At 42.3% G+C, this 12,321-nt stretch overlaps 1 protein-coding gene across 3 annotated transcripts in view; it reads left to right on the forward strand.

Moving 5' to 3' along the window:
* Positions 1-12,321, forward strand: part of dmxl1 (Dmx like 1) — a 51,936-nt gene that overhangs the window by 28,072 nt on the left and 11,543 nt on the right. For all 3 annotated transcript variants that reach the window (XM_079161324.1, XM_079161325.1, XM_079161326.1), the window contains exons 29-41: positions 413-1,212; positions 1,600-1,698; positions 2,096-2,278; positions 3,911-4,102; positions 4,541-4,617; positions 7,802-7,923; positions 8,678-8,935; positions 9,353-9,555; positions 9,815-9,963; positions 10,228-10,313; positions 10,436-10,637; positions 11,184-11,301; positions 11,727-11,789. In XM_079161324.1, coding sequence (XP_079017450.1) covers positions 413-1,212; positions 1,600-1,698; positions 2,096-2,278; positions 3,911-4,102; positions 4,541-4,617; positions 7,802-7,923; positions 8,678-8,935; positions 9,353-9,555; positions 9,815-9,963; positions 10,228-10,313; positions 10,436-10,637; positions 11,184-11,301; positions 11,727-11,789 — 2,552 coding nt within the window. The remainder of the gene's footprint in view (positions 1-412; positions 1,213-1,599; positions 1,699-2,095; positions 2,279-3,910; positions 4,103-4,540; positions 4,618-7,801; positions 7,924-8,677; positions 8,936-9,352; positions 9,556-9,814; positions 9,964-10,227; positions 10,314-10,435; positions 10,638-11,183; positions 11,302-11,726; positions 11,790-12,321) is intronic.

Below are 12,321 nucleotides of genomic sequence, written 5' to 3' on the forward strand. Positions count from 1 at the left end.
GGGATCAGTAACGTATATCTTCTACTTCTTAGTTGAGTGGATAAAGTCGACTGTCGGAAGCCTTTAAATATCTCAATACCCTGTTCACTTTATGCACATTTCAGGCCCAACAAATGCAGCATTGCAAGTAAAAACAGAGGGTAGACACCGTGAGGTGGAATCCAGCTTTTACAAAAACTATTTTTGGTCCTTTTAAGTTTGTGAAATTGCACAAGTAATTGCAGCATATAATGGACACAAGATAATTTAAATGAAGAAAATGTACAAGGCTTGCCTTACGGATAGATGAACTGAACCTAATTTTGACTCAAGAGGCCAACCAGTCCCAGATTAACATCCCTGTGTTACATGTGTTTCATAAATGATGTTCTCAAAGCACATTCAGAATGCTTTCTCTTTGTATCCGTGACAGGTTCCTCTTCGGTGTCTACGTGTAACCCAGAGGTTTTCAACTTTTACACCTACCTTCGAACCCACCCACTCCTCCTTCGTCGCCATTTTGCCTCCTCAGACAAGGCGAAAGTTGGACTGACGGCTGAGGGTCGCAGGGCTGACTCCATTAGCCTGGAGGAGAGGAGACTGTTTTTCACAGCTGCATACGCACACCTGCAAGCTGGCTGCCCCATGCTAGCACTTGAAGTCCTCTCCAAGATGCCCAAAGTCCGCAAGCATTCCGAGCTGCCCAACCAGACCGATACAGTCATGGCTGCTGAACTTAGTGTTGGGAGCAAGAGCGGACAAACGTCGAACCCGGGTTGGTCTCAGCCGGCTCTGAACGGCTACGAGTCAGACGGACACAGCTTATCCAACAGCCATTCAGATTCAGTGTTAAGTTTTGACTGGAGCCAGCAGTCACTGACGCATACAGATGAGCCCCTGGAGCTGAAGTGGGACAGTGACAAAGATGGAGAGGAGGAGGAGGAGGAGGAAGATGATGAGGATGATGAAGAAGAAGAAACAAAAAATGTGGACGGCAGCAGTGTGTTCCAGGACACGCAGCATGCCATGTCGCCGCTAATGGAGGCGGTGAAGGGGGAGGACAGTGAGGACTGCAATGACTTCCTGGCTCCGTCTAATGACATCTTGGCGGCCCAGCTGAAGTTTACAGCCTGCCTGAAGATTATGACCAATGAGCTCCGGACGCTGTCAACCGGTTATGAACTGGATGGAGGGAAGCTCCGTTGCCAGCTTTACCAGTGGTTGGAGAGAGAGGTAATTGCAGCACAGACGTATTTAAACACATTTACAGAGTTAACATTCAAATCCATCATTTTGTAAATAGATATTGTTTAAAATATCCATTAGGTGATGCATTCGTCTGGCGGCACCCTTAAGTTCACTCAATAAAACTTTTATGACTTAACGCCCACACATCTCTTCTGTCTTTGTGTTCACTGTTTCAAGATTGTATCTCTGTGTGCACTGCATCAAGTTGGCTTTAACGCCAGTCCAGTAGTTTTCTCTAATGAAATTGTTTGCCTTTTCCTGTTTGACAGTTTGGTGCAATATTTTGCTTTCACTCCCACACATGCAGAATGAAATCCTTCATGATAAATTGATTGTAACAATCCATTTTTTTTAAAATTCTGTTTCACGCAGGTGGTGGCTCTCCAGCGTTGCTGCAGCTACAAGCCCTGCTTGCCAGAGCTGTCTGTCCAGGGTGATGCCCCCGTTTCTGGGTTGGTGGAGGAGGAACAGGTGGGTGTAGATAGCTGGCAGCTTCTATATCTGTCAGATGTTCATGATGAAAAATCGATGCAACCCAACAGCACAGTGTGTGTGTTGACACAGTTTGAAAAATTATAAATTGAAAAGATTGTTGCTCGCCTTTTCCTTGAATATCTCAACATCTTCTAACATGCTGCTGTGAAATAACTCTATATATCACTTTCTGCAGCAAACTTTAATAATATATACATACATATATATGCTTGTGCAGTACACTCATGCATTTACAGATAGAAATTACATTTCAAAGACCCATTAGTTTATTATTGTTGACAGAACAGATTAATGTTCATTTTTTTTTACAACATGTTTGTCTTGAGGCCTGTTGATGGATTCAGAACTAATAAAGTTGAAATGTTTCTTCCAGCCCGGGAGTCCTCGTGGTGACCGCCCTCATGGTGACAGCCAGAGGAGCAGGAGACACTGGCTGCAGAGTAACCAGCCTCTACTGAGGATGTTTCTGAGCTACTGCAGCCTGCATGGCTCCCACGGTGGAGGACTGGCCTCTGTGCGCATGGAGCTCATATTATTGCTTCAAGAGTCTCACCAGGTAATTACAACATGCAGAGATGCAGCCTCCTTGGTTGCTACTGCAACCTGAACAAATGGACTTTCAAAATCGGTGTGCTATGAGTGAAGGGGTACAATACATTAGCAAGTGGCCCAATATTTACTGGCCAGATGTATTTGGTGGAGTGTGTGTGTGTAACGTTACACCAGGGAGAAATTATGAGCATTCAAGTCTCCATCTGTGGTCCTGTACAAAACGTCAAAAATACCCCGACATAGTCTCCAAGTTTAGTGAGTTTTAAAGTGGGTGATACAAACACAGGCATTTTTATATCACTCCATTGGTAGTTAACAAGTTTATTAGCTTGCAGCCATAGATGCCTCCGGTGTTTTGGTTCAACAAGTGACTGTGTTAACTGGTGACCCTCAGCTGAATGCGTCTGTTGTTGCTCGTTGGGACGGCAGCTGTTAAAAACACAAACATGTAGGTTATCAATTTGTAATGCATATTCATCTGTTTATTATCAACTCCAACCATTTACTTAAGTTACTTTGAGCAACCACGGACACATTCGACTGAAAGTCAACAGCCGAACATACGACAATCAGACATTATGGTGCTGATTGTTGCATATTTGAAATCAATGTTTTTAACCTTTTTTCCCTCTTTGACATGGCTGGGGGCAAAGCACCACTTCTGTTGCCGACACTGGCAAGCGGAGTTGCAGTATTATTTAACTGATCACAAAGAAACACAAACCTGACGAAGCCATCCGAAAGCTTGTCTTAATGCAAGCAGCTTCCTGAGAGGCGCTCACACACAGACTCAGTTTTTGTGCACTGGCGATCACACCTCCAGCAATGAGCTGGCAGGTTGTGCTGATTCTCCGTTCTCCTGAGGGAGTTCCTGCCTTAGGCGGACTATTCAAAGGTTGAGTCAAATTCTAGGAGGTAAACCACTCAATGAGCCAGTGTGGAAACAATGTTCTTGAATGATAGCACAGTCGACCAGCACTGGGTGTTCTGTCTACTCCCTCACTTTGATTTAGAAATAAAAGCGGTTTCTTTTGTCCCAGCGCTGGTCCCATGGTTGTCAAATTTCTCCATTGTTATCAGTATTTTTCCTTTGTCTTAACCTCAGACGGCCTGTAGAGCGTCAGTTAAGGAGGTTAGTGACAACTGAATGTGATTCATCAAGCGTGACAAACATAAGCCTGTGGTATTCTTGCACACACAGACTCATGTTCAGGGATTTGGTAAACAAACACAATACCATGCACCCCTTTGTTTTCTCTTTAAATGTCATTCACACATTCACTGGAAGAAAACATCATGCACTCTCTAAGTATGGGATCATGTATGACATATTCTGGCTCTGGAAAAGTCTCTTGTTTCACAGATCAAAGCATCGCCTCTCATTTCCCAGGTCCCTTTTGTGAGCTGTCTCTTTTACCCTCCAAAAAATATAAATGAGAAAGTGGATACATCTGCTCTTATTTTTAAGTTTATTATGGTGTACGTGACGTGTAGTTATGCATATCCCCCTATAATTTACTGTTATACATGATCAACATTGTCAAAATGGTATTTCCTTGGTGCGTCTGTTCGTTGGTGTACCTGCTGTCATGACTGAACCCACATTTCAACGGTTCTCTTTGATTTCTCCCAACAGGATGATTCCACTCAGCCAGCGGTGATGCCATGTTGTCAGCCAACATCTATTCCTCTCCTAATGGCTTGCACGGCCAACGTAAAGACAGTGGTGGCCAATCCCATCGTCTACCTGACCAATCTGGCTCATGACATCTTGAAGACCATCAATTCACTCGACTCTCCTCCACATCCGGATGTGGTTAACAATGAGGTAAGGCAGTCTCTGGTCTCATGCATGAATATTTCGCATTTTTTAAAAACGGTGAGACAATTGATTAGAGCCTGGATAGAAGTGTCTTCATCCGGTTGGATCTGATGGATGATAATAGCTTATTGCAGATATATTGGTATTGGTATATATGTCAGCAAATAGCTAAGGAGAAATTGCATTACATACATGTAAAATATATGTTTGAGCTAGTGTAGAAACTGGGACACCATGTTCCACTCAGTACAACCATTTTTAAAAGAAACAAATGTTAGAGATCCTATTATCAAAATAGTTGTTCATGTTCGAAAGAAATGTAATGAACACATTTTAAAGTTGTGTATCAATAATTAACAAATGCGTTGACATGTAATGTTACATTTTGATTGTGTTCCTGCACCTGAAACATGTTTTTTTTTTTTATCCCTCGCCTTATTTCAGATCTATGTGATGCACACATTGGCTGCCTCCCTGTCAGCCTGTATATATCAGTGTCTGTGTGATGGACACACCCACAGGTACGTTTCCCAAGCAGTTACATTTTAAGATTTGTAGGTACAGTGCGTAGGATTTGACCGCATCTAGCAGTGAAGTTGCAGTTTAAAACCATCTGAATCTTCTTCCATGTGCCAAGCATGTAGGACCAACGCGACAACGCAAATGGCCGTAATTAAAAGCTGTTTTTGGTTTGTCCCTTCTACATAATCAGCAGCGCCATAGTGAACTTAAATAGATAACAAGCCTTGAGCTATTGTCAAGCCATCCATTTCTTTTTTGGGGATCTAGGGAAATGAATCTTTGCGTATCACTTTTACCCACGGTTTGAAAAACAATGCTTTTATTCAGCTTGACTCAAAAGGATTTGAGTTCAGAGTGGGTATCTACATTGCAGCATCTCTCCGAGCAAGCTTCTTTAATTCTTTATGTGACTTCAAGCGATTCTTATCTTTGATACAACTTTTTCAGTTTTCCACCACATTCACCTTGACACGACTCCATTAACAGCACTAGCCGGCGCTGGATTATTCATCTATCAAGAGTGATTTGACTTTGTTTTCCTGTTCTCAGCATTAACATTTAAAAGACAAAATGCCGGCAACAAAAAGTGTGTGTGTGTGTGTGTGTGTGTGTGTGTGTGTGTGTGTGTGTGTGTGTGTGTGTGTGTGTGTGTGTGTGTGTGTGTGTGTGTGTGTGTGTGTGTGTGTGTGTGTGTGTGTGTGTGTGTGTGTGTGTGTGTGTGTGTGTGTGTGTGAAGGTTTTTAGACTTATTGGAGCAGAATAATAAGATAAGGAGGAAGGGACATGACTACTGGTGGTAACCAAGCACGAGGGTTATGCAAACATTCATCTTTAGTCAAACACCACAAATGTAATACCAAAGTGGAAAATGCTTTTAAAGAAGCCTCTTTTTTTCCCTTTTTATGGAAAATCATCTGAACACATTTTTAAGCCAGGGAGCGATATCTGGGTCTGAAAAGTGAAGCCAACATTGAAGTGCCATAAACTTGCATTCTTTCTAACGTACAGCAGGGGGTGACTCCTCTGGTTGCATAAAGAAGTCTGATTGTATTGATGGCATGGCTGCCTTGTGATTGACAGGTCGCTACCCCGACTTTGTCCGGGCCGGGAGTTTTATGTTTTCGCCTTAGAACTTTACATTACAGTCATTTAGCAGACGCTTTTATCCAAAGCGACTTACAATTCAGATGCTGTCTCATTCATATACCGTGGGCACAGCTACGGGAGCAATTTTGGGGTTAAGTGTCTTGCTCAAGGACACATCGACATGCGACTAGCGGACCCGGGGATCTGATTGAAGGACGGCCCTTTCACAGTGTGTTTTTAGTTCATAAAAGTTCATTGTAACATTTTTTTGTCACCCAAAAGTGTCGGTTTGTACTTCGCTCCACCCTCTCGTGCCACTGGTTGCCAAAAAACAGAATGCTAAACTCGAGGCTTCAGACCACCGTGCCTTTGTCCACTTCTCATATACAGTCTATGGCTTTAGGCTGCTTTTACAAAGCGCTGAAGTGTGATTTAAGACATGGGAAGAGACAAACGTGTTGGAAGTTTGCAAACCAAAAATATGTCTGTTTTGATCTTGTTGAAAAGCTGCAAGGCTTCTGTTTGTCATTCTTATTGTAAATACTTAATCAGATTTTTGGATTTGACAGATTGGTTGGAACATTGCTTATTTACGACACACGTGTGTGTGTGTGTCTGTGTTTTTGTGCGTCTGTATTTGGCCTACAGCTATGTGACTTCCTGTCATGGTTCTGCCAGATTGGTTGATGTTTTTAATGCTTGACCAGACTGGGACAGTGCTGTGGCCACATTTGCTTGTAACAATTAAATAATGTGTCAAAAAAAAGCTTTCATTGAAAATTCATCGGTCCTTCAGAGCAGGGCTTTTGGCCTCAAACCTCACACAACTCAAAGCAATGTGATGAAATGAGCACTTTTGTAATTTCCCTATCTGCCATTTTCTTTACACACACACACACACACACACACACACACACACACACACACACACACACACACACACACACACACACACACACACACACACACACACACACACACACACACACACACACACACCTACCTATCACATACGGTTGGGAGTGGATCAGCCCAACTAAATTAGCAAGGCTATTTCTAATTTAACACCGTCTTTGTTATGGTAATTATGATATAACTCTCCTGGTGTATTGCTGCAGAGGTTTGATGGAATTGTGCTTCTGTTTCTTCCTCTTGAGTGTTGGGGGGAGAGAGTGAGAGTGAGAGAGAGAGAGAGAGAGAGAGAGAGAGGGTGTGTGAGAATTTTTTAAAGGGTATTTCAGATGTAGGTTGCGGGGGTTGAGTGTTGCTGTCAAGCTGACAGTGTTTTGATACATGTTCTGCTCCTTTCTCTCTCTGTCATCATGTGAACTTCAGTTCCATTTAGTTAACCGTTAACTGGCAGGTACATCCATATGAAGCCTAAATGCTCTGTAGGTTTACAGTGTTGTGTGTGACATTATGGATTGAATTTTTGTGCATTAAGACCACAGTGATCCTCCATCTGAATGATTTTGTCTTTCAATTTTAGAATCTTTTTGATGTGGAGTCTTTTACTGGATCTTAACTTCATAGACTCCCTGGCGTTTTAACATCCCATATTCTCTGTAAAAATGTTCTCTGCTACAATCCCAATTTTTTTTTTTGCGTGCATGTGTTGAAAAGCAACTTGACATAAGAACTTGAGTTCTGATGCTTTCATCAACATAAAGCAGCATAAGCTGCAATCTCGAAGATCTCTTTTTTTGTAGTCTTTAGCGACACCTATGGCAATGAGCGGTAAGTGCAGAGGTGTTGTTGGATCTCACTTCCCGGGAATGTCGCCAGAGACATCCAGTTTGTAATACTGCAAATGCACGGGCTTTCATTCTCTGAGATTATTACTTTAATAAACACCTAGGTAGGTAGTTAGCCTGAGAGACAGCCCATAAGTATGTTCATATCTTGGCAGTGGCGCCTCTTAATTAGAAACATCATCACAGAGTTCATACCAAACCTAAAACATTGAGACATTATGTATTTATTCACACCACCTTTCCCTATTTATTTATTTTTATTTCACTTTTCACTCCAGCATTTCTTGTTTAATATGTGCCCTGGCACTGACTGTGCGTGGTTGCTTTCTTTTGTGTCCCACAGCCATGTGAACCACTTCACAGGAATCGTGTATCAGAGTGTGTTGCTGTCTCAGAAGCAGCCGCTCAGAACTGTCAGCATGGATGAGGCTGTTCAGCCCAACACTTCCCCTGCTCAGTGGCCAGGTGAATCTGCCAAACCACACATCTTTTGCATGAAGTAAATTGTTATGTGTATGTATATATACATTTATTTAAAAAAAGGATCAGTAAGACCCTGGTACTTCAAGTGAGTCGAGTTGAGTCAAACCATGCATTGGTAATGAGGCATAATTTCCTTAAACAGCTGGGCACTGTACTTTAATACAAATGTTTCTCAGAGATGAGGGAGTCAGGTTTGCTGGGGACCATTTCAGCTCCTGATTAATACACATGTGGTGCTCGAGTGAGTATTTACAGCAGCAGGATGGATGGTCATTGACTCAAATGAAAGTAGAGTGCCTATCTCCATTATAATGAAGGGATTTGCCTCCCAGTGCAACAGTGTGGCTTTGATGGGTTTTGAGTAGTTATTGGAAATGAATGGGGATAGGTGGAAATGTTGCATCAATACAATTGATTGCTTATTTAATCTGAATCTGTAAAATCATTTCCTTTTGTTTGCGGTTTCTTGTCCCGCACCTGAAACCAATGTGGGTTGTATGTGCACATATATCAACATATGACATATGTCAACTTATTTAAGAATGCATTTTGCTTTTTGTTTCTGCAAACGTGTTCTTGGTATGTTTGTCTGTTTTTACCTTAGATTTTTTATTAGGGAAGATGAATATTTTGTTCAATGGGGGGGGGGAATGTATTTTTTGTATTTTACACATTTTAAAAGCTCTTTTGTCCTCTCCCTTCCCCTGCTGTTCCCTCTTGTTGTCCCTCTCTTCAGGTATCGCCTCTCTGATCCGCCTGCTGAGCTCAGCGGGCGAGGAGAGCCAGCCAGGCTTAACTGTGCTGCTCTGTGAGATCCTGACTGCTGTGTTCCTCAGTCTGTTTGTTCACGGCATGGCCACTCACTCCAGCAACGAGCTGTTTCGCATCGTGGCCCACCCACTGAACAGCAAGCTTTGGGTGGCGGTGTTCGGAGGAGGCGCCCGGACCCCTGTCATCGAGAAACCCAGCAGCCCCACAAGAACACCCCCATTAGGTTGGAAGAGATTAGTGTGGCCCATCTAGTTTCCTTTCTGCCAGTCTGCCTGAGTGGCTGTCTCTCTGTGGGGTTTTCTTTTGGAGGTGACCCAGTAGCTAAATTAAATCAGCTCTGCTAAATTTATTGGGTTCTAGTCTGTAGGTCAGAGTGAAATCCATCAAGTTATTAGTGTAGGAGCTGTTTACCTCACGATCTGCACCATTCCCTCATGGTTGGCAGAGGAAACCTGATGTAATGCAACATGAATGAATTACAGATTTTTTAAAAATATATTTTAAGGAAGATATTGCAATATTTAAAGCTTGTCTAATGTACTGTATATAATATGAAAATGTCACGAATGGGGTAAGGGTGTGATGGTAGATGAAATCATAGATGTAGCAATTTATCAAACGCTTTCTCTCGACACCCCAGCCTCACCGAGCGGCTCAGACAGGAAGTCCAGACGGTTCAGGCTCCGGTCGCCACGCAGTGGATCCAGGGAGGAGTCTGGCATCGAGCGGGAGAGCCCATCCAGTCCCAAGCATGGCCCTGTGGTGGAGCAAGAAGCTACCTCCATCTTTAAAGAACGATTCGTCCCTCCAGAGCTCAGCATTTGGGATTACTTTATCGCCAAGGTAATCTGGTAAAACGTTACCCCGAGTTGATCTCGAGTGTATTCACTTTTCATTGGGATAATGTTTCACATGCAGGGTTCATTAATAACAACATAATTATATTTTCACCATATTGTGGTTTATGAAAACAATTTCATCTCACTACGTTAATCAGCTATATATTCAACATGTACTGAAGTTGACTGGTAGTGAATGAAAGCAGAAATAAAGAAAGCATTTTTCTGTGTGTCTTTATCTTCATTGTTGTTGTGTTTTTTAGCCTTCGCTGCCACCATCAGAAGACAGAATTGAATATGACTCAGAGGAGAGCCAGGACAGTCAAGATGAAGAGGAAGATGATTGTGATTACGAAGATGTGTTTGACCCCAGCTCTCCACAAAGAGAGCATTCAAACCACAACTCGTACAGGTAACGACCGACTGCAGCGAGTGAATGTTACTGCAGAGTGACTCATCTTCACCTGAATTCATGTTGAGTGAACCCGCGTATGTTTACTGCTTTGTGTCTTACCATTGATCTTGTATTCTGTTTCACTGCCTCGAAACTGTGCTCCACATTCAGTCTCAACACACTTTTATTCCCCTAGTTTTTCGAAAGGAGCTTTGGACCCATTAAAAGTGTTTATGCTCAGAATTGTAAATCTGACTTGGACTGTTTTTTTTCCCCTCTCAGTTGGTGTTTGATGCGACTGGCTATGGTTCAGCTTGTGTTGGTCAACCTCAAGTCCTTTTACCCAATGGCAGGATATGATCTGTTAGGTAAACTCTAAAATACTCGGCACACACTGCTTCACACTAGCGTCTAGGATGTAGCCGAGTGCTGCCCTATTTCTCACTGCCTGTCTTCGCTAATCTAATTGTCTTGTTCCTACTTAAAACAGATCTGCCTGTGGGCTCTCCTCTTTGTCACGCTGTGCTGAAGACGCTGCAGCGATGGGAGCAGGTGCTACAGAAAAGGCTGGAGATCTTCGGGGGCCCCCCTTCCAAGTACATCTCCACTCCCCTCCAGGATGAAACAGCCGCACCGGGCCCCGCCCTGCTCAGACACAAGGCCTTGTTTGAACCATCCAACACCCCGTTCAGGTACCACCTTGAGCTGGGGATCAGTAGAACAAGTACAAAAATGAATAAGAGATGCTTTTTAAATGTATTTTTTATTTAATTTTTATTTAAAAGTAGACTTTAGACATTAGTGTTTTGTGTTGACAAAGCAATTGACTTATCCTTTATATCGCTTCAAGTCGACAGATATCCTTTAGCTTTTAAACATCATGAATAAGTGATGCTGTTTAATTGATTACAGTTTAGCCTTCAGCACCAGATACATCTGTTAGACACATTCACACCAGTAAAATGTGTTTAGAAATTGTTTCTCAAGATCTCCATAGATTCAAAGTTGTTTCCCTCAGCTGATGTAACCCGTATTGATTCCCTCATGGCCCGTACAGTACGCACTGTAGGGATTTACTGTACGTGCATTTGATGCGTTTTGCCTTAAGCGCCGAAATATGTGGAGTTTTCAGATCAGCACCAATCACACAAATCCTAAATGATATCTTCTAGCACAGTGTGTTGTGCTCCAGTGAACTGATGCAACTAATTTAATGAAATGCGTTTCATTATTTTCAGGACCAGCCACCATTCTGCACTGCCAGTGAAGCGTCTCTGGCAGTTTCTGGTCAAGCAGGAAGAAGTGCAGGAGACTTTCATCAGAAACATTTTCACCAAGAAACGGGACCCGAATGAGGTACACCATGTTTACACCATGTTTACACCATGCCAGCCTTCTGCATGAGCTGTCTCCGTGTTGCACAGCTAGTACATTGTATTAATTGTCACAGAATAACACATTAACTATCTTGCTATGATAAAAATCCACAACATGTTCATGTATTTACTCCAAGGCAAACTGCATCATTATTGCTTTTACCTCCCTGTTGGGGCACTTGTGTTTTTTTTTCATTCTGCATGCCAACCCCATGTGTTATTACTGCCTCTGGTTGCATGTTGATTCTTTTAATTTTATTCCAATAATTACAACCTGTTTGATTAACGGCACAATAATTCAGTTTCTGTGTGTTTGACTGCATGGTTCATTACTGGTTGTTGTATGTTGTATGTTGTGCGTGTGTGTCTGTCTTTGTTCCTGTGCTACTTCCCCAATCATTTAAGTCGGGTGAGGACCAGACTGACAATATGAAATGTTCAGGGATGGAGGAGACGGGAGGCAATCAGGTACTGCTGCTTCAGAATAATTGTGACTTTTGAAATTGGGGTGGGATGGGCACCAAATCTCAGTTCCAACAGAATTGTGTCTGTGGCACCAAGTAATGAAAACTGTCGAGAACTAAAATTGGCACCAAGTAATGTGATTATATCCTTACTCTCGTTAACTTATTCTTTGATCAGATACTGACTTTAGAAGTGAATGTACAGTAATGTACGGTGTTGGCACTGATATTTGAAAAAAAAATCAGACACCAGCCTTAGAGGTGGGATAGACTCCTGGGAATTATAATCCTATAAATGTAATGTTTTATAAATAAAAAAACATACCACTTGAATTATTTTTCTATAATATCATTAAAAATCATAACTTGAATATCTCTGTAGCAGACTGCAGAAAATACTTTCAAATGAATATTGCAAAAGAATAGATGGGCATGTAGTTTTCCAGCACGTGACGGACCAAACCATCGCTGTGAAGGTGGTGTCAATACCAAAATCAAGTTTCATTAACTGTGGAAGCTAAATCTGTAATTGATAT

This window comes from Pholis gunnellus, assembly GCF_910591455.1.
Source record: "Pholis gunnellus genome assembly, chromosome: 6".
NCBI classification, from domain to species: Eukaryota; Metazoa; Chordata; class Actinopteri; order Perciformes; family Pholidae; genus Pholis; species Pholis gunnellus.